The 25,949-nt window shown below is 37.3% G+C and overlaps 1 protein-coding gene and 1 pseudogene across 3 annotated transcripts in view; one reads left to right on the top strand and one right to left on the bottom strand.

Moving 5' to 3' along the window:
- Positions 1-25,949, top strand: part of TTC13 (tetratricopeptide repeat domain 13) — a 96,272-nt gene that overhangs the window by 17,524 nt on the left and 52,799 nt on the right. For 2 of the 3 annotated variants that reach the window (XM_074223043.1, XM_074223042.1), the window contains exon 3: positions 23,572-23,647. In XM_074223043.1, coding sequence (XP_074079144.1) covers positions 23,572-23,647 — 76 coding nt within the window. Of the gene's footprint in view, positions 1-13,573; positions 13,646-23,571; positions 23,648-25,949 lie in introns of those variants that run through there. The other variant, XM_074223044.1, reaches the window with a different exon arrangement.
- LOC141510857 (casein kinase II subunit beta pseudogene) lies at positions 1,027-11,756 on the bottom strand (annotated as a pseudogene).

Genomic DNA, 25,949 nt, shown 5'->3' with positions numbered 1-25,949 from the left:
TCCAGGGCCGGTGCTTTATCCACTACACCACCTAGCCACCCCTGAGACTCAATCTTATTTATCTCCATCATTCGTTTTCTATAAATTAAAAGTTTGATTGTTCTACCAATTACCATCATAGTTCATGTTTATAGGTTGACTTAATATTTACAAAATCCTTAATGTTCTCCCCCCATATAACTAGTATAAGTTTTTAATCTTCATTTTACTTGAGATAAGATTAGGCTTGAAGAGGATAAGTTACTTGCCTGAAATCATGCAAGCAACATGTCCCAGCTGCTATTTAGACTGAGGTCTCATTTCCCAAGTCCATGCTCTTCAGTTATCACACAATACTAATGATAATGAGGTGGTGCAGTGGATAGAGCACCTTCCCTGGAGTCAGGAGGACCTGAGCTCAAATCCTGCTTCAGATACTTGATTCTTACTATCTGTATGACCTTGAGCAAATCACTTAATCTTGATTACCTCGAACCCAGCACCATCTCTAGTCTGGTTGTTGGACTCAGGTGACTCTAGAGAAGGAGCACCCCCTCACTCAAATCCAATGCAGGTACATGTCATGGCTTTACCTCCCTGATATCATGGTCTTTTTTGAGAATGTAGGATAAATAACATCGCTCCAACCGAATAGTAATAAGTTCATATATAACTTAAAATTGGGGACTTTTTTAATGCATACTTAACTATAGAAACTGTAATAGTATATGTTCTTGTTCACCATAATTTTCCTTCCTTCCTTCTTATACATTTTTTCCTACTTCTACCACATCATTGCATTTTAATTTAAACTGAAAACTTTTGGGGTTCTGGAAAAGTATATGTCTTTAGGGATGTGGTCTAAGATGTGGGGGGATGAGGAGGAGACATGTTAATGGATAATCTTTTTTTTTTTGGTTTTTGCAACACAGTGGGGTTAAATGACTTGCCTAAGGTCACACAACTAGATAATTATTAAATGTCTGCGGTCAGACTTGAACTCAGGTCCTCCTGACTCCAAGGCCAGTGCTCTATCCACTGTACCACCTAGCTGTCCCTACAGTGGATACTCTTGATAAGGCTTTTGAAGTTGCTGCCTGCCTGAAGCTATAATTGATAGGCTATGGAGCCATACAGCCTAGGTACACATTGATTGGAAGGTCACATGTATTTAGGTAGCACCATGAACTGCATGTGGGAAAAGTCAGTGCCAGAGAAAGCACCATCTGTGTGACAGTGCCTGGGCAACTTGGGTGTGGAAACATCCAAGCATTTAAGTCAGTAAAGCTTTACCATGATCAGTATTTCTGACAATCCATTGGGTAATATGGTTTTTACAATATACACAGGGACAGTCTCCCTGCTATTACTTTTCCAACATCTAGGAAATGCCATCTGAGATCTTGCCTGTCTCCTTAATTAGGTCATTCTAGTGATCTCTTAACAGGTTCCCTCAACCCTTCAACTTATATGTTCCAAATCAAGGATTTTGTTTAGTAGTGGTTGCCTGTAGTGGGATTTCTATTTATTGACCTTGTGAGATTGAACTTATCCTAGATATAATCTTCTTTTACCTCACAGAAGAATTCATTGCCATGAGACTCACAGATTCATGAGATGCATGATATATCAGTGACCTGGAGGAGATGTTGAGATTGGGGGTTTGGGGGAGAGAAGTTCCTAGAGGCGGCAGTGGTAACAGCCTTTATCACTGTTTTAAATATCCTTAGGAACATTTCCTTAACTAGAATTTCTATGATATTCCCAGTAATATTATGATGATTTGAATTGGGGGTTGTTGGAGTTTAAAGAAAACAAATTTATATGACTGTTTCAACACTAAGCCAAGTAAGTAGATGAATGGCAATCAGAACCTGAATGAATGAATGTGACTTAATTTAAATGGGGAAGCCAAAGTGATTTTGTGGTAATAAAGAAGTTCCTTGTAGCCTATGAGAGTTCTGATGCTGTAACACTTGTATCCAAAACTCATGGAAGGGCCCTGAGAAATTTTAAATTGCCTCATTTTACAAAAGAGGAAATAGATTTAGAGAGCTAGTGAATTACCCAAGATTATAACAAATGCTAAAAAATACCTAGGATTTGAGCCCAGGTTCTCCTTTTTGAAAAACCAAAAAAAAATTTTCTCCTTCCTTCCTTCCTTCCTTCCTTCCTTCCTTCCTTCCTTCCTTCCTTCCTTCCTTCTCCAATTTCCCTCAGATTGTTTCCCTGTTCTTCTCACCCTAGAAGGCCAACCCATGTAAGTATTATTTTTAAAGACAGAAAAAACAAAAAAGAAAATCAAATTGGCATAATTGATAAAAACATTGACAAAGTTTGGAAAAATATATAATGACTAACCCTTGTTGACCTCCTGCCCCTGCAATGGGTTATGGTGGGATTGTCTTCTCATGTCTGTTTTTATGAACTATACTTATTTATAATTCTGTAACATTTCACTTTCTTGGATGGTTCTTTAATTTGCACTGACATAGTCATTGTGCATATTGTTTTCTTACCCCTACTTATTTCACTTTTCTGAAATCATGTAATCATCATACTTCTCTGTAATCATAACATTCATCATTTCTCAGCAGCACAGCAATATTTCCTTACAACCATGTACCACAATTTGATTAGCCATTCCACACAATCTAACTCCAAATTCGTTGCTATTTCCATTATACTACATTTGTGTTGTCATTTATCACCGTGATCTTCTTATGAATTTTGAGTAATACAATGTAGTTTCTTAAGGTAGAAACCAAGATAGCAATTTGTTTTATTACCATACCTTTAAGAGGTTATTTAAAATATATATAAATAAGTTTAATGTGTTTTCTTAAATTGTCAATTAATATCAGTTGCTAAATTAATAAGGCAACATTGTTGAAATATTTAAGTGCTTTATATAATGATTAATAGTGAGGTTGGTATTTGTGGTATATTTCCATTATTATTTCTTACCTCTATATAGAGAGGATTTATACTCTTAGTATAAGAAATAGGAAGATAGTATTCTCTATCATGGTTTTTGCCTAAGGTCAAGAATGTTGACTCGATTAGTTTTCATTACAAAACCTACCCCAGCTTCATGATGTTCCCCTTCACTATGGCCAATTCAGAAAAAATATATCCAGCTCAGACTTCAGTCAGCTGACCTTCATTTGCCAACCTTGTTTCACTCAGCACTACTATTTGGATATGATACCTGATGAGTTCTCTTGAAACAAGAGCTGTTGATCTTTTAGGTCTATTGGATCTTGTGTTGTTGTCTATGAGTGTGTGCATGTTCCATGCACTGATGGTGAGTGGAATCTTCTTTGAAGAGGTTTTTGTAGTATAGATTGATTCTCTCCTGCTTGTGCTAATTTACAAAGGTGCTCCATTAGTCAATAGCACACCATCAATTACAGCAAATGGAGGAGTTTTGAGTGGACAAGTTCACCTACCTTAGCTGTATTCTTTCCAGGGAAGTATACATAGAACTAGCTCAGTATTTGGGAGGCTCCAAAAGAATGTGTGGGAGGGAATAGGTATTAGATTAACTACAAAATTGAAGGTCTACAGAGCAGTTGTGCTGACTTCATTGCTATATACCTGTGAAACATGGATAGTCTACCAGCACATTGTCAGGAAACTGAATTACTTCCATTTAAATTGTCTTAGGAAGATTCTGAAGATCACTTGGCAGGAGAAGATACCAGACACTGAGATCCTTTCTCAAGCTAAATTGCTTAGCATTCCAACATTACTACAGAGAATGCAACTACAATGGGCTGGTCTTGTTAGAATGCCAGAAGAATGCTTACCAAAAAGATTATTCTATGGAGAACTCACACAGGGCAATCACAAGGGGGTCAGAAGAAGTGATACTGGGACACCCTGTAGTACTCTCAAGCATGTTGGAATTGATTGTGTAACATGGGAGACACTAGCACAGGACCATTCAGTTTGGCATGCCCTCATCAGTGATGGTGCTGCACTCTATGAGAAGGGCAGAATTGAAGTAGTTCAAAGGAAACATGACATATGTAAGTTTAGAGTACCCACCCCCAGCACTTGGACTATTTGTGCCTGACCTGTGGTAGAGTATTCTGAGCTCATATTGGACGGTTCAGCTTGTCAGACCACTGTAATTTGTCTTCTTCCATAAGGAAAGACAAGATCCACCTAAGTTCATCTATTTAGAACTATTAGAGACCTAGATCAGCTAGTTCAGTCCCTTTGTTTTGTAGATATAGAAACTGAGGGATACTAAGTGGCTTATACAAGGTTATTCAATTAGTAAATCATAGAGAAAGAATTTGAATCTCGGGTCCTCTGGCTCCATGTTCGTTAATTTTGTTCTCCATTAAAGTGTTTCATTCTTGACTTTGGCCTTTGTGCTATCTTACTGCTTGTGTCGGTAAAATTGCTTTTCCTAATTTTGGCTATCTAAATAGCTTTTTTAGTAAATTTTTATGTCACTGGTGAGTCTCTTATGTATATATGATTTTCTTTTAACACATAACACAAAAATTCACATAAATTTACATTTATTTCTTTTTTTAATTTTATTTTTTAATTTATTTTTATTAAAGATATTATTTGAGTTTTACAATTTCCCCTCAATCTTGCTTCCCTCCCCCCCACCCCCACCCCACAGATAGCACTCTGTCAGTCTTTACTTTGTTTCCATGTTGTACCTTGATCCAAATTGGGTGTGATTAGAGAGAAATCATATCCTTAAAGAGAAGAGAATTCTCAGAGGTAACAAGATCAGACAATAAGATATCTGTTTTTTTTCTAAATTAAAGGGAATAGTCCTTGTACTTTGTTCAAACTCCACAGCTCCTTATCTGGATACAGATGGTACTCTCCTTTGCAGACAGCCCAAAATTGTTCCCAATTGTTGCACTGATGGAATGAGCAAGTCCTTCAAGGTTGAACATCACTCCCATGTTGCTGTTAGGGTATACAGTGTTTTTCTGGTTCTGCTCATCTCACTCAGCATCAGTTCATGCAAATCCCTCCAGGTTTCCCTGAAATCCTGTCCCTCCTGGTTTCTAATAGAATAGTGTTCCATGACATACATATACCACAGTTTGCTAAGCCATTCCCCAATTGAAGGACATTTACTGGATTTCCAATTCTTTGCCACCACAAACAGGGCTGCTATAAATATTTTTGTACAAGTAATGTTTTTACCCTTTTTCCTCATCTCTTCAGGGTATAGACCCAGTAGGGGTATTGCTGGGTCAAAGGGTATGCACATTTTTGTTGCCCTTTGGGCATAGTTCCAAATAGCTCTCCAGAAGGGTTGGATGAGTTCACAGCTCCACCAACAGTGTAATAGTGTCCCAGATTTCCCACATCCCTTCCAACAATGATCATTATCCTTCCTGGTCATACTGGCCAATCTGAGAGGTGTGAGGTGGTACCTCAGAGAAGCTTTAATTTGCATTTCTCTATAATTAATGATTTAGAGCATTTTTCATATGGCTATGGATTGCTTTGATCTCCTCATCTGTAAATTGCCTTTGCATATCCTTTGACCATTTGTCAATTGGGGAATGGCTTTTTGTTTTCAAAATAGGACTCAGTTCTCTGTATATTTTAGAAATGAGTCCTTTGTCAGAATCATTAGTTGTAAAGATTGTTTCCCAATTTACTACTTTTCTTTTGATCTTGGTTACAGTGGTTTTATCTGTGCAAAAGCTTTTTAATTTAATGTAATTGAAATCATCTAATTGGTTTTTAGTGATGTTCTCCAACTCTTCCTTAGTCATAAACTGTTCCCCTTTCCATAGATCTGACAGGTAGACTAGTCCTTGATCTTCTAATTTGCTTATAGTATTGTTTTTTATGTCTATGTCCTGTAACCATTTGGATCTTATCTTGGTAAAGGGTGTGAGGTGTTGGTCTAACCTAAGTTTTTTCCATACTAACTTCCAATTATCCCAGCAGTTTTTATCAAAGAGGGAGTTTTTATCCCAATGGCCGGATTCTTTGGGTTTATCAAACAGCAGATTACTATAATCCTCTCCTGCTTTTACACCTAGTCTAGTCCACTGGTCCACCACTCTATTTCTTAGCCAATACCAAACAGTTTTGATGACCGATGCTTTATAATATAATTTTAGATCGGGTAGTGCTAAGCCACCTTCATTTGCACTTTTTTTCATTAAGCTCCTGGCAATTCTTGACTTTTTATTTCTCCATATGAATTTACTTACAATTTTTTTCTAACTTGTTAAAGTAATTTTTTGGAATTTCGATTGGTAGGGCACTAAACAGATAGTTTTGGTAGAATTGTCATTTTTTTATATTAGCTCTACCTATCCATGAGCAGTTGATATTTGCCCAGTTATTTAAATCTGATTTAATTTGTGTGAGAAGTGTTTTATAATTGTTTTCAAAAAGATTCTGAGTCTGTCTTGGCAAATAGACTCCCAAATATTTTACACTGTCTGAGGTTACTTTGAATGGGATTTCTCTTTCTAGCTCTTCCTGCTGTTTCTTGCTAGACATATATAGAAAAGTTGAGGATTTATGAGGGTTTATTTTATAACCTGCAACTTTGCTAAAATTGTTAATTGTTTCCAGTAGTTTTTTAGATGATTTCTTGGGATTCTCTAGGTAGACCATCATGTCATCTGCGAAGAGTGAGAGTTTTGTTTCTTCTTTCCCAGTTATAATTCCTTCAATTTCTTTTTCTTCTGTAATTGCTGATGCTAACATTTCTAATACAATATTGAATAGTTAGTGGTGATAATGGGCACCCTTGTTTCACCCCTGATCTTATTTGGAATGCCTCTAGCCTCTCCCCATTGAATATAATGCTTGTTGATGGTTTCAGATAGATATTGCTAATTATTTTAAGGCACAGTCCTTTTATTCCTACACTCTCTAGTGTTTTTAATAGGAATGGATGCTGTATTTTGTCAAAAGCTTTTTCAGCATCTATTGATATGATCATATGATTTCTGATAGGTTTGTTGTTGATATAATTGAGTATATTAACAGTTTTCCTAATATTGAACCAACCCTGCATTCCTGGAATAAATCCTTTTTGTTCATAATGTATTATCCTAGTGATGACTTGTTGTAGTCATTTTGCTAAGATTTTATTTAGGATTTTTGCATCTATATTCATCAGGGAAATAGGTCTATAATTTTCTTTCTCTGTTTTAACTCTTCCTGGTTTAGGTAACAGTACCATATTGGTTTCATAGAAAGAGTTAGGCAGAGTTCCATCTTTCCCTATTTTTCCAAAGAGTTTATATAGGATTGGAACCAATTGTTCCTTAAATGTTTGGTAGAATTCGAGTTTTTTTTTTTATGGAGTTCAATAATGGCTTGTTGAATTTCTTTTTCTGAGATAGGGTTGTTTAGGTATTGAGTCTCTTCTTCATTTAACCTGGGCAACTTATATTTTTGTAAATATTCATCCATTTCACTTAGATTATCAAATTTATTGGCATAGAGTTGGGCAAAATAATTTCAAATTATTACTTTAATTTCCTCTTCATTGGTGGTGAGTTCACCTTTTTTCATTTATAATACTAGCAATTTGGTTTTCTTTTTTTTAAAATCAAATTGACCAGAGGTTTATCAATTTTATTGGTTTTTTCATAATACCAACTTTTGGTTTTATTTATTAATTCAATAGTTTTTTTTCTTTCAATTTTATTAATTTCTCCTTTAATTTTTAGAATTTCTAATTTGTTATTTGATTGGGGATTTTTGATTTGTTCTTTCTCTAATTTTTTTAGTTGCATGTTTAGTTCATTGATTTCCTCTTTCTCTGATTTATTCATATAAGCATTTAGAGCTATAATGTATCCCCTGAGAGTTGCTTTGAATGAGTGCCATAGGTTTTGGTATGTTGTTTCATTATTATCATTATCTAGGATAAAATGGTTAATTCTTTCTATAATTTGTTTTTTGGTCCACTCATTTTTTAAAATGAGGTTATTCAGTTTCCAATTTGTTCTGGCTCTGTATCTCCTTGGCCCAGTATTGCATGTGACTTTTATTGCATTGTGATCTGAGAAAGATCTTTTCACTATTTCTTCCATTCTGCAGTTGATCATTAGGTTTTTATGTCCTAGTACATGGTCAATTTTTGTATAAGTTCCATGTACTGCAGAGAAAAAAGTATATTCCTTTCTATCCCCATTCAGTTTCCTCCATAAGTCTACCATATCTAATTTTTCTAAAAATCTATTTACCTCCCTAATTTCTTTCTTGTTTGTTTTATGATTCGATTTATGTAGATCTGATAGCGGGAAGTTGAGGTCTCCCACTAGTAGAGTTTTGCTGTCTATGTCTTCCTGTAATTTTTTCAGCTTCTCCTCTAAGAATTTAGGTGCTGTCCCACTGGGTGCATATATATATATATTCAATATTGAAATGACTTTATTGTCTATGGTACCTTTTAGGAGGATAAAGTTTCCTTCCTTATCTCTTTTAACGCTATCTATTTTTGCTGCTGCTTTGTCTGAGATAAGGATTGCTACCCCTGCTTTTTTTACTTCAGCTGAAGCAAAATATATTTTGCTCCAGCCTTTTACCTTTACTCTATATGTATCTCTCTGCTTCAAATGAGTTTCTTGTAAGCAGCATATTGTAGGGTTCTGATTTTTAATCCACTCTGCTATTTGCTTAAGTTTTAAGGGAGAGTTCATCCCATTCACATTCAAGGTTATGGTTACTAATTCTTTATTGCTCTCTGTGCTATCTTCCCTCTGTTTGTATTTTCCCCCTCCCCCTTTTATCCATATTCCCCAGTATTTTGTTTTTGAATACCACCCCCTTCAGTGTGTTTTCCCTCCTATATCACACCCTCCCCTTTCTTTCCCCTTTCCCTTTCCTTCCTTTTGTTATTTCCCCTTATTTCCCCCACTCCCCTTCCCTTTCTCATCCCCCCCTCCCCTTTTCCCCTTTTAATACTTGAAAGGTTAGATGTTTTATAAGTTAACTGAGTTATGTGTAGGTTGACTTTAAGCCAAGTCTGATGAGAAGAAGATTCAGGTGTTTCTACTCTGCTCCCTTCTTCCCCTCTATTACCGTAGGGTTTTTGTACCTCTTAGTGTAATGAGATTTGTCCCATTCAATCCCCTCCCTCCTCCCGTCTCTTTCCTGTCCCCCTTTTTAGGGAGGTAGTGTATTTTTTTAGATCATTCTGTCTAAGTCATAGAAAATTCTGAGTTTCTGTCCCTTCCAGTTCAGTATATTCTATTGAATAGAGTCAAAATTCCTGAGAGTTATTAGAGTCTTTCTCCCAAGTGGGGTTAAAGCCAGTTACATCTCATTAGATAGCAATCTCATGGATAGGTCATGAATGTCCATCATTTCTGGCTAGGTATATTCTCTCTGTTAGAGTTACATTTCTCAGGACTTATGAGAGTTCCCCCCCCCCCCCCCCCGCCCCATGCTGGGATGTAGCCAGTTTCAACTTACTGGATTGCATTTTTATTCCTTTTACCGCCCCCCCCCCCCTTTTTCTTTTTTCTTTTTCCTTTTCATGTGTCTCTTGAACCTCCTGTTTGATGTCCAAATTTTCTGTTTAGCTCTGGTCTTTTCATCAGAAATTTTTGGAATTCTTCCATTTCGTTAAATGTCCATCTTTTTCCTTGGAAGAGAAGGCTCAGCTTTGCAGGAAAGTAGATTCTTGGCTGTATTCCAAGCTCCCGTGCTCTTTGAAATATCTCGTTCCAGGCCCTTCGATCCTTAAAGTTGATGTAGCCAGGTCCTGCGTGATCCTTACTGTGGCTCCTTGATATTTAAATTGTTTCTTTCTGGCTGTTTGCAGGATTTTCTCTTTTATCTGATAGTTCTGCAGTTTGGCCACAACATTCCTTGGTGTTTTCCTTTTAGGATCTTTTTCTGGTGGGGATCTATGTACTCTTTCAGTAACTACTTTGCCCTCTGATTCCATGATATCAGGGCAGTTTTCCATCATTAGATCCTGTAATATTAAGTCCAGGCTTTTTTTCTCTTCAATGTTTTCGGGAAGTCCTATAATTTTCAGGTTTCCCCTCCTTGATCTCTTCTCAAGGTCAGTGGTTTTGTTGATGAGGTATTTTACATTTGCTTCTATTTTTTCTATTTTTTTGGATTTTGTTTAACTGACTCTTGCTGTCTCGTGGAATCATTAGTTTCTGTAGACTCCATTATTTTTTGGCGGGGGAGGAGTTTTCTTCATTAACCTTTTGCAACTCCTTTTCCAATTGGGCAATTCTACTTTTGAAAGAGCTTTCCATTTGACCAATTAAGATTTTGAGAGAATTAATTTCTTTTTGCATTTGCTCATTTGAGGATTTGAGAGAATTATTCTCATTTTGTAATTGTCCAATTGATGGATGATCTGAGAGATTTATTCTCCTTTTGTGTTTGTCCAATTGTACTTTCTAGGGTTTTGTTTTCTTGTTGCAAGGTATTAATTGTCTCTCCCAAATTTTTAAGCTCCTTCCTTATTTCTTCAAGGAAGTCTTTCTGTGCTGGGGACCAGATTGTATTCTCCTCAGAGGTTCCAGGTCTCTCTGAGTTGGGGTCTTTCCCTTCCAGGCCTTTCTACTGACCCTTCTTCATTATGCTAAGACCTTGAGTTGGGGCGGGGCTGGTTCACCTGGGCTTGGTTGGGATCCCTTAAGGCTTTACTGAGTGCAGTTTCTCTGGCTGGCCAGTAGGAGGTGCTGGTTGCTTTCTCAGGAGTGTCTGTGACCTTGGTTGAGAGGCCTTCTCCCTTTGCTTGAGGGAAGGAATTGGAGCTATTGAATTCTTTTGCCTTCAATCAGTGGTGGGCTTTACCCTGGCCTGAGGTCATTCCTCAGCTGGGCTGGTTCTTTTGCTCACACACCTGGGCCTGAGGCAGAAGTAGTTTGCAATTGTTTGTTTTGGAGGAGGCCTCAGTGCAATGGAGGTGTGGACTCAGAGTTTCTCAGACCCGAGGAGCCCAGAGATGGTGTCCTCAGCTCTTCTGCACCAGACCTCTCCCTACAGCCCCTTCCCCAAGCTCCAGGGGGACAGCACCAACACCAGCGCCTCTGCTTCTCCGTGGACCCAAGCCCCTTTCGTCCAGCCCCACCACTGATTCAGCAGGTCCGGCTCTCGGGCCCTCAGACTCCCAGTTCCAATTCAGCTGTTAATCTGGCTGATGTGGGGCTGATCCTGCCTCTGAGCCCAGACTCACCCGCCAGTACCCAGCCAAGGCTGCTGTGGGAGACAAATCCTGAGTTAGATGTTCTTTCTCCTGGCTTTTCTTTCGTGGTTCGGATTTCTTTTAAGAGGTTTGTTTCATGTGATAGATGGGGAAGAGATCAGGAGACTTTAGAACTGTGCCTGTCTTTTCTCCAACATCTTGACCGGAACTGACATTTATTTCTTAAGCAAGATTATGTTCTACATAGCATTTGTGAAGTGTAAAGTTTACACTTTACCTATTACTGTTAGAACATCTTTGACTCAAGGCTCTGCCTCAGTAGCTTCTGCTTGTTTGCTAATCAAAATGTTTAATTAGGTAATTACCATGCACCAATCATTCTTCTTGGCGGAGAACTTGAGCCTCTAGAGGAGGCAACCATAGACTTTTTTTCTCTTCTGAATATTTGGATCAAGATTTTGGTGGCAAGCTCTATCTCTTAAGACCAAACAACAGCAAAAAAGACTATAGTGTATATGCTAACACATACCAGCAACCTGCTTGGCATGAACATTTCAGATTCTGTGTTGTAATTGCTCCACAAAGAGGAAGGAAAAGTATTCTGGTCACACTCAGCCACACCAGACATGACATATCCTTTAGATTTTCTTAAATCTGTTAAATTTTTAAGTGTACTTAAATTGCAGTCAGTCAACATTTATTAAGTACTTTCTATGTGGCAGGCATTTTGTTTTGAGAATGAAAATATGAAAAGTAAAGTAATCCTGTCTCAAAAGGAGCTTACATTCTAATGGTGGGAGAGTACTTATGTAAATATGTGTGTGTGTGTGTGTGTGTGTGTGTGTGTGTGTGTGTGTGTATATAAATTAGCAGTAATTAAATACAAAATTGTATGGAGTGGAGGACACTTACCACTTGGGATCAGGAAAATCTTCTTGAAGAAGATGGCTCTTGAGCTTTATCTTGAAGGAAGAGGAATTCTGTGAAGTACAGGTGTTGGGGGAGTTCATCTCAATTATTGGAATAGCAAGTACAGAGACAGAAAAAACAATAGATAATGTTGTATGTTGAACATTAAGGGAAAGATCAGTTTGGTTGAACCCAGCATTTAGGAGAGCCTGGAGAGATAGACTGGGGCCATTTTATGAGGGCCTTAAAAAAGTTAAAACATTGGAGTTTTAAATTTTATCCTAGAGTAATAGGAGGTTTTAAAGTTCCAGAATGTACCTCTTCTCTAAGGCAGAAATGGAATGGAAATGATCTCTCTTGCTTTTTTTCTTTTGTTTGTTTTTGCAAGGCAATGGAGTTAAGTGATTTGCCCTAGGTAATTATTAAGTGTCTGAGACTGGATTTGAACTTGGGTCCTCCTGGCTCCAGGGCCAGTGCTCTTATCTACTATGCCACATAGCTGCCCCCAAAGCCTCTCTTGAAGAAGCAAAGCATGAACATTTCAGTGACAGAAGAAAATGAGAGTAGATGGAGAGAGAGAGAGAGAGAGAGAGAGAGAGAGAGAGAGAGAGAGAGAGAGAGAAAGAAAAAGACCTTGACCAGTTTGAGATCCTCAACCCAAAGGATCTCTGTAATTTCATAGGGCAATCCAAAATGGAGATGTCTTATGAAAATTTCTCTAATGGATCCCTGCAGTATAAAAGTCAATTTAGCATGAGGTTCTTGCAGAGTTCTAACATACCTCATGCAAATAAATTAGCTACTTGTATGAGGCCCCAGCGTAAGTGTATGAAACTATCCAAAAGAGGTGTGTTGGAAATCAGATATTTAGTAATATGTAGGTCAAGATTCCTATGTCCCTCAGGAGTCTGGATTCATAAGGATTAGATCTTATCATGGGAGCTAATTCATAAATATCAGTTTCTTTCTTTGGTTCATTGCCCCCACCTGTTGTTACTCAAGAAAATTTTTCAGAGTAAATCTTAGCTGTAGCTCATACTTGGGCCTTTTTCCATTGGATCTACCCTGCCTGAGTAACTCACTGAATTTGTTTCCAAATAGGACACTATTGTAGGACCATGTAGAAAGTGAAGGGATCCAGGAGAAAAAAAAAGATGACAGATCAGTTTAATCTTTCTTTAGTACTTTTCCTATTTTTGGTTTTTCCCTTGAGCCTGGAATTCAGCAAAGAAGAAGGAACCAAATTTCTCTATACCTGCCATCTCCCTCTTCCTAGTTTGAGTTAGTAGCACATGAGAATTACATATGTTCACCTCCTAAAGTTTCTCAGATACTATATATGTCAGAAACTGGAGTTCCTGAGAATGGAATTTATACCATCTCAGGCACTGGGAGATTTCCTGTAGAAGTATGTAGCAGAAGCAGATAACTGATTGCTCATTTGTCCTAAATTCAGGTGTTCCAGGTTTGAGAGACTGCAAGTTTAAAGCCTCAGGATTTGAATTTTCTAGAGGAAGAATGGAATTTCCTGATGCTGCATGCTTCTTGAAGACAAAAGAAATCAGTTCCATACTTCCCAAGATGTATTATACTTGGAAAGCAAATCCAGTATGTAAATTAGACTTTGAAAGTCTGATGTCAAGGAGATTGCTATTTAATTATTATTCTCAAGGTATATTTACCTAATAGGAGTCTAAACCCACAGGGTAGTGTTATAAGTCTTGTGGGGTTAGGACGAATTGATGGACTATCCATATGTTTTATGTTTTTAAACCTATTTAGTCCTGTGGGTCCTTTGAATCTTAGATCTCTCAGAATAATAATAGTGAATTGGTGAAACTTTTCTTACAAGGTATCCTATTTATTTGTTTGTTTGTTTATTTATTTATTTGGGATTTTGTAAGGCAAATGGGGTTAAGTGGCTTTGCCCAAGGCCACACCAGCTAGGTAATTATTAAGTGTTTGAGACGGCATTTGAACCCAGGTACTCCTGACTCCAGGGTTGGTGCTTTATCTACTGCACCACTTAGCTGTCCCACAAGGTATCCTTTTAGGTTGCATCAAACTGATTCTAAGTAGTCATCTGTATTTTAACGAGTCATTTTTTTCTTTACCTGTTAAGACTGTCTCTGTATGATCTGAACATTAACAAGAATTTGGGGTGTTTGTAATAAGATTGCTAATGAAAATCACCTTCTCCCAATAATTTAATTCAATAAAACCTAATGGTTCACAGGATCTTTTCTAGCTAAGGTACAGTAGTCATTAGCTTAAAAGCACATAAATCTTTTAGAAGAGTGACACAAATGTTTGGGCTCAGTGGTCCAGTGGATAACGTGCTGATCCTGCAGTTAGGAAGATCTGAGTTTAAATTCTACTTCAGACACTTGCTGTTTAACCATGGACAAGTCACTCTGCCTCAGATTTAGGAATAATATAGATAATAATAGTATTTACTTACAAAGTTTTAAAATGCTCACTATCTCCTTGTTATTATCAACATCAAAGTCTATAAATTCTAAGACTAGCATTCTGATGAACTTGATATGTGACTTTGTCAAATCATCTTGACTTTTTCACAGGAAGAAAAGGAAACACACCAATTAAAATGATCATAAAGTCCTAATGAGAAATTCTTATTTATTATTTTTTTTTTTAGATTTTTGCAAGGCAATGGGGTTAAGTGGCTTGCCCAAGGCCACACAGCTAGGTAATTATTAAGTGTCTGAGGCCAGATTTGAACTCAGGTACTCCTGACTCCAGGGCCAATGCTCTATCTACTGCGCCACCTAGCTGCCCCTGAAATTCTTACTCTTAATAGTAATAATATGGATAAAAGTAACTTTAGTTTCCATGATCATGGGTTAGAGCAATAAATGACTCAGATGCATTAAGCAGTTCATTTTTTGTAGCTAAAAGAATTTCATGTAAACAATGTCAGAGGAATTGGGGAGATCACTTTGATGATTTGTTTAGCTTCACAATTTAACAATACAGTTGTCCAATATCATAGCCTACACAAAATAGCCACTTATATTTTTATTAAATTGCTAGCATACTTACAAGAGAAATGTTAGCAGTAGTATAGACTAAAAACAATTTTTTTTATTTATATGAACATTTATTTTTCCTTTCTGTGTCATACAGTCTGCAGTATACCAGTCAATCTTCAGGGTCTTGTAATTCATCCAATGTTTGCAAGGTCAGTTTTGTCCCAAGTACCCTTTCTCTATTGATTAGCATGCAAAAACAATACAAAAGGTCTCATTCCACAGAGTTCTGTTGGAACTTTTATCTGATGATCTGTAAGGTAATGGATATTTCTTAAAACTTTTAAAAGAGAAGAAATAGTGTCAAATGACCTGCTGTTATCTGGAAACTTTCCAACTACCTGGCATCACAGCAGGTTCAGGCTATTTAATTAGCAGCATAATCTCTTGTCATCCTGAAATTCTTCCCAAAGTCTAACTTACATTCTTCCTGTTGCAATTTACATCTAATTAATTTTTACATTATTATAATAGTCTTCTTGTAAAAGTATATAGAATCCCCCCCTCCCCGGCAAAGATAGAGAAATCTCAAGAAAAATATAGTGAGAGGGGAAAAAGTGTACTTTTTTGTGTTCAGATACCATCTGCTCTGTCTCTGGGATGGATTGCATTCTTTATCATTTTCCTCTATCCTGTTCCTCCCCACTCCCATTTATTCTATTCTTTCTCTCCTTTTACCCTGTTCCTCCTCAAAAGTGTATGATATCTGACTGCCCCTCCCACTCTCTTCCTTCTCCTGTTGCCTACACCTCCCAATCCCTCCCTCTGTCCCTTTCTCCCATCCCTTTCCTCTCCTTTTTGCCTCTAGGGTAAGACAGATTTCTGTCTCCCATTGAGTGTGTATGTTATTTCCTCTCCAAGCCATTTCCAATAAGTATGAAGGTTCACTCACTAAACTCCCCCCCCCCACTCTATTGCAAAAGTGTTTTCTTGCCTCTTTTATGTGAAATATCTTAGCCCATTCTGCCTCTCCTTTCCCTTTCTCTCAGTATACTCCTTTCTCACCCATTAGCTCCAGCTTTGCAATATATACCTTCATATTCAGCTCCCTCCTCTACTTTGTCTATATATGTTCCTAACTACTCTAATAAATGAGAAGGTTCATATGTTATCAGTATTGTCTTACCATGCAGGAATGCAAATGGTTAAACATTAAATCCCTCATAATTTGTCCTTCTGTCCACCCTCTCTCTGCTTCATTTGAGTCCTGTACTTGAAGATCAAACTTTCTGTTTAGCTCTGGTTGCTTCAACAGGAAAATTTATAAGTTTTCTATTTCATGAAAGTTCATCTTTTTCCTTGAAAGAGGATGGTCAGTTTTGCTGGGTAGTAGATTCTTGATTGTAACCCAAACTCTTTTACCTTCTGGAATATATATTCCAAACCCCATGATCCCTTAATGTAGAAGCTGCTAAATCCTATTTAATACTGATAATCTATGATATTTGAATTGGTTTTTTTTTGGGTGCTTATAATATTTTCTCTGACTTGGGAGTTCTGGATTTTGACTGTAATATACCCAGGAGTTTTTAATTTTGGAATCTCTTTCAGATGATCAGTGGATTACCTCAATTTCTATTTTACCCTCTGTTTCTAGACTATCAGGTCTGTTTTCCCTGGAGAATTTCTTGAATAATGAAGTCTAGGCTTTTTTCCTGGTCATGACTTTCAGGCAGCTCGATAATTTGAAATTATCTTTTCAGGATCTGTTTTCCAGGTCAATTGTTTTTCCAATGAGATATTTCACATTTTCTTCTAGGTTTTCAGTTTTTTGGTTTTGTTTTGTTTTTTGAGTTCTCACAAAGTCATCAGCTTTCCTTAGCTCCATTCTACATTTGAAGAAATTATTTTCTTTAGAGAGCAAAAAAGTTCTCTCTCTTTTTCCATCTGGCCAATTCTACTTTTTAAGGTATTCCTCATTGCCTTTTTTTTTTAGGTTTTTTGCAAGGCAAATGGGGTTAAGTGACTTGACCAAGGCCACACAGCTAGGTAATTATTGTCTGAGACCAGATTTGAACCCAGGTACTCCTGACTCCAAGGCCGGTGCTTTATCCACTACGCCACCTAGCTGCCCCCCTCATTGACTTTTTAGACTGCTTTTGCCATTTGATCTAAACTGATTTTAAGATATTATTTCCTTCATTTTTTTTTTTTGGTATCTCCTTCACCAAACTACTCTCTTGGTTTTCATGATTTTCCTGCATTGCTCTCATTTCTCTTTCCAATTTTTCCTCTACTTGATTTTTTCATACACACAAACACACACACACACACACACACACATTATTTTTGTACAACTGATGTTTTTTTTAATAATTACTAAAATATTCTTGTTTAAGAGTAAACATAATACCCCTCCCCTGTATAGACCCCCGTGAGCAATAGAGTAAAGGAAAGAGAAAAAATTAAAAATACAAAAATAAAAAAAAATGTGCTTCAGTTTCTGTTCCAACACCACTGACTCTGTTGCGGGTGGATCATATTCTTTATAAGTCCATCACAAAAGCTACTTCCATATTTTTCCACTATTGCCATTGCTGATTGCAACTCCCTCCATTCATACCTCCCCACTACCATATACTATATTTTCTCTCCCCTGTCACTCTGTCCCTCTTCTTAAATGTGCTGTAGGGTAGCTGAATGGCCCAACAGACTGATCACCAGCCCTGGGACCAAGAGGCCACTAGCTCATATACCACCCCTTAGGCCCAGCAACCACCTGGCCCTTTGGTCCTGGACAGGCCATCCAATCCCAGCCTCTTGAAAGAAGTAAAAATGAAAATGTGTTATATCTGACCACTCTCCCCCATGGTCCACCCTCTCCTACATCACTCACATTCCCCCTTCCCCTGTCCCCCTTCTTCTCTTCTTTTTACTCTAGATGTCTATACACCATTATATATATATATATATATATATATATATATATATATATATATATATATATATATTTATATATATATATATATATATATATATATATATTTTGTTTCCTCTTCAAGCCACCTCTGATGAGAGTGAAGGTTCCCTCATTCCTCCTCACCTTACCCCCTTCCATAACATTGCAATAGCTCATTGCAATAATAAAAAATCTTGTTATATGAAATATCTTAGCCTATTCCACCTCTCCTTTCTCTTAATCCTATTATATTTCCCTTTTAGCCACTGACTCCATTTTTACATTCAAATTTACATTCAAATTACATTCAAATTTACGTTCAAATTTTACAAAAATAATTTTTACAAAAATACATTTTCCCTCAAATTCAGCTCTCTCCTGTGCTTCATCTATAAAAGCTTCTTCTACCTGCTCTATTAAATGAGAAGTTTCTTATGAGTATTATCAGTATCATTTTTCTATGCAGGAATACATGCAGTTCATCATCATTAAGTCCCTCATATTTTACCCTTCTCTTCCACTCTCTATGCTTCACCTGAGTCCTATATTTGAAGATCAAACTTTCTGTTCAGCTCTGGTTGTTTCAACATGAACAGTTGGAATTCCCCTGGTTCATTGAAACTCCATCTTTTCCCCTGGTAGAGAATGTTCAGTTTTGCTGGGTAGTTGATTATCAGTTGCATTCTAAGCTCTTTTGCCCTCTGGAATATTATATTCCAAGCCCTGTGAGTCCTTAATGTAGTTGCTGCTAAGTCCTGTGTGATCCTGAGTGTAACTCCATGATATTTGAATTGTGTCCTTCTGGCTGCGTAATATTTTCTCTTTGACTTGGGAATTCTGGAACTTGGCTATAATATTCCTGGGAACTTTTTTTTAAATCTTTTTCTGGGGAAGATCGGTAGATTCTCTCAATTTCTATTTTGCCCTCTGCTTATAGAATATCTGGGCAGTTTTCCTGTAGGAATTCTTTAAAAATGAAGTCAAGCCTCTTTTCCTGATCATGACTTTCAGGTATCCCAATAATTTTAAAATGATCTTTTCCAGATGAGTTGTTTTTTCAATGAGATGTTTCACATTTTCTTCTAATTTTTCATTCTCTTGGTGTTGAAGTATTGTGTCTTGACTTCTCGTAAAGTCAACAGCTTCCTTTAGCTCCATTTTAGATCTGAAGGATTTGTTTTCCTCAGAGAGCTTTCTTATTTATTTTTCCATCTGGCCAATTCTGCTTTTTAAAACATTCTTTATCCATTTGACCTATGCTGGTTTTTAACATGTTATTTTCTTCAACTTTTTTTTGGATCTCCTTGACTGAGCTGCTGGCTTCTTTTTCATGTTTTTCCTGCATCTCTCTCATTTCTTTTCCCAATTTTTCTTCTATCTCCCTTACTTGATTTTCAAAATCTTTTTTTTGAGATTTGTCATAGCCTGAGCCCAATTTTTGTTTTTCTTGCAGTCTTTAGATGTAGAAGCTTGTACCTCCTTATCTTCAGATTGAGTATTTTGATCCTTCTTTGGATCATAGACAATGTATTTTTCAATGGTGTTCCTCTTTTTTCTCTGTTTACTAATTTCCCCAGCCTGTGCCTGGTTTTGGGGTGCTTCTTGAACTTTTGAGTATTATTGGGACACCCCTCCCTCACAAGGGTCTCAGTGTGTGAAGCTCTGTCTTCCCTCCTGGTCTGTGAATAACCACAAAGTGCACCCCTCTGCCATGGGGCTGAAGTGGGGGGGGGGCTGGTGTTCTATGGGGGGTCTTAGACTGTGATCAGGATCTGAATGTGGTCAGAGCCCCAGATTCCTGTTCCAGGTACAGAGGACAGACCTCAGAAGTTTCTCTCCACTCCCTTACCTTTGGTAGGCTCAGCACTCAAGGCTCAGTTGCAGGGGGCTCCTGCTTCCTTTTCCTACATCTGGGCTGCCTGCTTCCTTTTCTTGGATCTGGGCTGCTTCCACCACTGCTAGCTGAGTGCCCTGAGGGCAAGTTGTGCCAGGTGCTCCCAGTCAGGAAACTGCCCCTGCTGCAGTAAGCTGCAGCTCCCAGGTGCCCTGGGAGGCTGAAGTTCCTTCACTCTGGTGGGCCACCACTCTAACCCCATGGAGCAGAGCCTTTCCACTATTTTCCAGGTTACCTTGGTCTGGAGAATTGCCTCACTGGATCCCTCTGTGGGTTCTGTCACTTGAAAATTTAGTTAGTCATAATTTTATGACTTTTGAAATATTATGGTGAGAGCACCTAAGAAAAGTTCTTCTCCTGTTGCCATCTTGACTTCATCTCCTCTTACTTGATTTTCAAAGTCTTTTTTGAGCTCTTCCATAAACTAAGACCAATTCCCATTCTTCTTGGAGACTTTGGATAAAGAAGCTTTGACTTTGTTATTTTATGAGTATATATTTTCATCCTCCATGGGACTAAAGTAGTTGTCTATGGTCAGATTATTTTTCTTCTATTGTTTCCTCATTTCCCCATCCTTTGACCTGCTTTTAACTCTTTGTTAATGTGAGGCTCTGCTTCCAGGGTGGAGCTCACACTTTCCCAAGGTTTTGAGGATTTTTGGGACCCTCCCCCCCTCAATTACTTCAAGGTGAGAGACTCTGACTGCTCTCCTGGCCTGTGCTTGGTCCTGTGGATGGCTATAAGCACTCCCCTCTGCCCTGGAGATAAGAGGAGGATCTCTGCTCCACTATGGCAGTATTGGGCCCCAGACTGTGACCTGGATCTGAGTATGAGCAACACAACAAAGTCCTACCCAAGAGCTAGCAGAGAGACCTTTGCAGTCTCCCCTGACCCGCTTACCATCTGTGGGCTGAGTGCTCTGGAAGCAGCTGTTGAGTAAGTCTGCAGACCTATTTCTGGTTCCTGGGCTGAGGCTGCACAGAGGCCTGAGCTGGTCTGGATTCTTTGCTCACTCTGGTGTGACAGAGTTTTCCTGCTGACCTAAGTTGTGCTTGACAATCCCTGGATTGAGAGGTCTGGAAACTGCTGCCATGGATCCAGGCACCCCCAGTGACCTTGACCAACTGTCATTCCTGGAAGATTGGAGCTTCTAATTTGGTGGAACAGACCCTTCCCATAGATCTTCCAAGTTGTCTTGGGTTGGAAATTGTTTCACTCAATCTTTCTGAGGCTTTTGCCACTAGAATTTAATTAAAGTCATAACTTTAAGACATTTGGAGTGGTCTGAGGGACAGCTTCTAGGAATTCCTCTGCTATCTTGGCTTTGCCCACCAAAAATTATTTTAAAGAAAATTGCTAAATATGCTTAAAACTTTGTGATGTCACTAAATCCCACTCGTAGCTAGGAGCAGTTTCTCACCCCTCACATGCCTTAGTTTTCCTCATCTATATTATACTACAAGGTTATATGCCTCAGATGAATCTAGTATGAATTTATAATTTTATTATGGATCCAATTTGTCCAGCATTTTACAATTACTTATTGAGATAGAAATCTCTTCCTGTTGGTCAGGAAAATATGTAAAGAGATACCTTTTTGAACTGTCAAAAACATGGTAGAGCCATAGTTGTAAAAAAATGTTCAATTATTACAGGCAAAACTATCTTCACTAAAAGTAAATTGCCTTTATTTTGTCATTTTTTTCTCTTAATAACTTTTCGATACCTAATAAATGTGAATTGAATTGAAATAGATATTATATAGGTTATTAGAAAAGATATCTTAAGGTAAAGCTTTTGAGGAATTTACAGTTCAATAATGGGTGGGGTAATTAAGATAAATAAAATACCAATTTGAATATAATTCCTTAGGAGTCTGAAACTGCTATTGGAGAATAAAGAGGGAAACATTTTTACCCCTCCTGTGAGGTGATTGGAGAAAGTTTCATGGTCAAATATGGTTAAACAGATTAATTAAGAGTGAGAGGGATGGGTTGACAGGGTGAGCAAAGAAAGGCCTAAAGGAAGAAGACTTGGATGAGTTTGGGATACAGTATTTATTGGGTTTGCCATTAAAGCTCAGTGCAAGAACATAGAATAAATGAAGTAGTATGAAATATGACTGGAAAGTTATGTTGTAGTTTTGTGGGGTTAATTTAAGGAGTTTGAACTTGCAAGGTTTGTAGTGAGTATGGGGAGAATATTTTCCTCAGTTTAAAGCAGGTGAATAGTGTAATCAAAGATGTACATTAGGAAAAATTACCCTGATAATATGAAGACTAGATTAGAGCAGAGAGACCTCAGTATGAGAGGCTTTTGTTACAGTCCAGTTGAGAGGTATTGAAAGTATAGGACTTGGGGACTTTTTCTCCGATATAGACCCCTATGGAAGTCTGCTGCCCTTTCTCAGAAATAATAATTTTAAATGTATAAAATAAAATACTCATGGTTACAAGTAAATCAGAGGTTAGTGAAAATAAAGATTTTTTTTTCACTGATCTCCTGAAATTTACCCACATAACAGATTCCTTGTTAAGAACCCTGGAAGATGATGAGAATAGAAAGTAGGGGTGGATGCAAAAGGTTTTGTGGAGGTAGAATTGACAGGATTTGACAACTGGTTTATATGTGATGGGGGAGGGAGAAAAAGCAGTTAAAAAAACTACTGAAAGATTAGAAGTTTAAAATAATGTGAGATTGTCAGTATGCTTAACAGAAATGGAGAGGTTAGGATGAGGGATAGGGCAAAGAAAAATTTTCTTTTGCACTTGTTGAGATTTTAGTGTGAGATATTCAGGTAGAAAGCAGTTGGTGGTGGGGAGTTGTGCCAGGAATCAAAACTAGAAATATAAATTTAGGAATTATTTGCATAGGGGTAATAGTTGTTACCAGAGGAGCTAAAGACAAAAACACCTACATTTAGAAAGTGGAAGAGGAAGAAAAACTTTTAAAAAGAACCAAAGAAATTCAATAAGATAGAAAAAATATAAGATTATACACCACACTAAGGAATATGGTATCAGGAAGGAATAGATAGCCCTGTGTTGTCCTTTAGAGAGGACAAGGTGAATAAGGACTGAGAAACAGGTAATTAGATTCAATAATTAGGTTATCAATGACCTTTGAGAACAGTTTCAGTTGAGTGGTGGGGACAAGAGTCAGTTTTCAAGAATGTTGCACAATTCTAAATGGGAATGATTACAGAAATAAGCCCCACTTGTGTTTTTTATTTTTAAATGATGATTGAATGCTTGGACTGTTGATCAGGATCTGTTTATCTTTTTTCTATGATTGTCTCAATATTTGCCGTAATTTTTTCTAAGGCATTAAAGTTCACATTTATAATTCCATATTTAATTATTGCCCATGTTTAAGGAGTAATTCCTAATTTATGTTCTTTATAGAATAATTGAGTTGTTGCTGCCAGAAACCTTTAAAACCATGGCACCAACTTTTGTGCAACTAGCCAATAATATTTCCAATTTTAAAATTTATAGAACTGATTTACTCTCAATCCTCTTGTTGCCTCTTTCATAGACAAATACATTATAGTATTTGCTATAATTTCATAATTACTTTTATTCTTTTTCTGTTAGATTTTTTTTAGTTTTAGGTTATTAAATGTACCTTTCAAAAATGGACTTTTCCTACATCCCTGCAATTATGAAAGTGATTATTTGATGTTTTACAGAACCAGGCAAAGTCCCTTGCAGAACAAAAGCGATTACCTTTTGCTACTGATAATGACAACACAAATGAAGAATTAGGTAAGATATTCTGGAAGTATCAGTGTTTATCTATACTGCTCTCATAAGCACATTCAAATCAGTTTAGCAGTGGTGGGTATAGCAAGCACAGGCCTGGGCATATGGATTCTAAACTAGCTGGTTCAACTTCACAGGTCAGTCAACCTCTCAGAACTTCAGTTTCATTATTGAAAAAGGAAGGGGCCAGATTCTATATGGAATTTTTAAGTTTATGTATGTTTTATGTCATGATTTTTAAAAAGTTGATCATTATGATAATGATTATATTTTCATTATTTCCTTCTCTTTTAGCTTCTTCTTTTGTGTTTAGGGAAGTTGGTAGAGTAGGTCTGTGAGGAGGTGGATGGGAGCTTGAATCCAGCCTCAAACACTTGATACTTACTAGCTGTGTGACCTTGGGCAAGTCACTTAACCCTGTCTGTTCCACATCCAGGCCCATCTCCAGTTATCCTGATTCATATCTGGCTATTGGATCCAGATAACTCTGGAGAAGAAAATGAGGCTGGTGACTTAGCACAGCACCCCCTCATTCAATCCAGTTTATGTGCTTGTCATGGCAACACCTTCGCTGATGTCATGGTCTTCAACAACAACAATGAAGGACAAACATCATCAAACAACTCATCACCCCTGATCATCTTACACTTTTAAAAATCCTTCTAACAGCTTTCCCTGCCTATATGGTTTCTTTCCTTAACCCCAGTATATTCAGCCCCTAATTGCCAAATTATTACTTTTGAGGCACATGTTTGAATCACTCTCCTTCTCAAGAAACTTCCATGATTCTTTATTGCTCTAGGGTAAAAGAGAACTTCCTTGTCATTTAAAACTGTCCATCAACTTTTTCTAGTCTGTCTTTCCAAATTGATTCTAAATCCCTACTTCTGTCACAAATACCTCCAGATCTCCACTCTTCTCTGATCCTTGAATACACCATATTTTTGGGAGGACACTTAATCATCTTCCTGGAGATTTACAGCCTAAGATCTTCTGGACCTTGAAATCTGCTTTGCTACTTTCTTTCCCAAGTACTATGTGTCTTGTCCAACATAAACCTGAGCCCTCCTTTTGCTTCCCCCAACCAAAATATAGGCTCCTTAAAACAATAGAGACTGTCTTGATTTTCAGTTTGTATCTATCCCCATCACTTAGCCCCCTAGTAAATGCTTAAGTACTTTTCCATTCCATTCTTCACCTTGTTCCAGATAAACTGATCTACTTTGTCTCCATATATGACATTGCATCTACTGTCTTCTTACTTTTTCATGAACTGTGCTCTTTGTCTCTAATGCTCTTCCTCTTTCTCTTCTAGTTTCCTTTAGGGACCCCTAGGATCTTTCAGAGGCTCACCTCAAATGTCACCTTCTGCAAATTTTTTTGGATCCCTAAGTGTTAATCCCTTTTCAGTTACTTTCCATTTATTTCATAAATATGTATTTTGGACAGTCGAACCCTTGACATTAGAGGGGGATTAGGGGAGTAGTACCCTTGCAAATGTGAAAAATCACAAATAACCCTAGACTCCATTCCAAACCTTTATCTTTAATAATTCCAATAGTATTTATTTAATATGTAAAACAAGTAACACAACACATTGCATTATAACATAATTGCAGGTTGTACATCAGAGAGATTAGTTATCTTACACACAGTCTTTGAATCTGTAGCTGTTATAGCTGCAGCAATTGCTTCACAAATTTCCTCCTAAGAAAAGCACAAGTCCAGTCGTTATTAGGAGAGAAAAGCACATGATTGAGTCTGAATGGTAGGAAGACAGAGGAGGGGTTCCCAAAGAAAGTGTGTAGTTCAAACTTCTGAAACTTCTAATAAAATTTTAACCATTTAGAATAAATTTATGTATATGTACTTATGGTAATAAATGATAAATGCATAAATATGATGTATTTTAAGACATTAATTTTTTAAAGTTTTCTTTACATTTATATATTGTCTACAATTTTCTTCAGTATACTGCAAATCCACAAAAATTCCCATTTAATTATTGATGGCCAATCCACAAATAACCAAAACCAGGAATGTGAGTTTCACAAATGTTGAGGGACAACTGTACATATTATTTCTCCCTCAGTAAGCACCTTGATTTACTTTGTATCTGTTGTGACTAGCATGGTTACTTGTACTCAGGAGACAGTTACTTAATAAATGCTAGTTGAATTAAATCGAGATGTGATTTTATTTTCTCTTGATTGCTAAAAAAAATCCTGGTATGTTTCTTGGTCTTAGTGATTCTGGGGAAATTTTTTAAAGCAATTTTCTGATAATTTGTGGTTAAAATTTCATT

This window comes from Macrotis lagotis, chromosome 2 (genome assembly GCF_037893015.1).
Source record: "Macrotis lagotis isolate mMagLag1 chromosome 2, bilby.v1.9.chrom.fasta, whole genome shotgun sequence".
Classification (NCBI taxonomy): Eukaryota; Metazoa; Chordata; class Mammalia; order Peramelemorphia; family Peramelidae; genus Macrotis; species Macrotis lagotis.
This window is presented reverse-complemented; position numbering and strand designations above follow the sequence as displayed.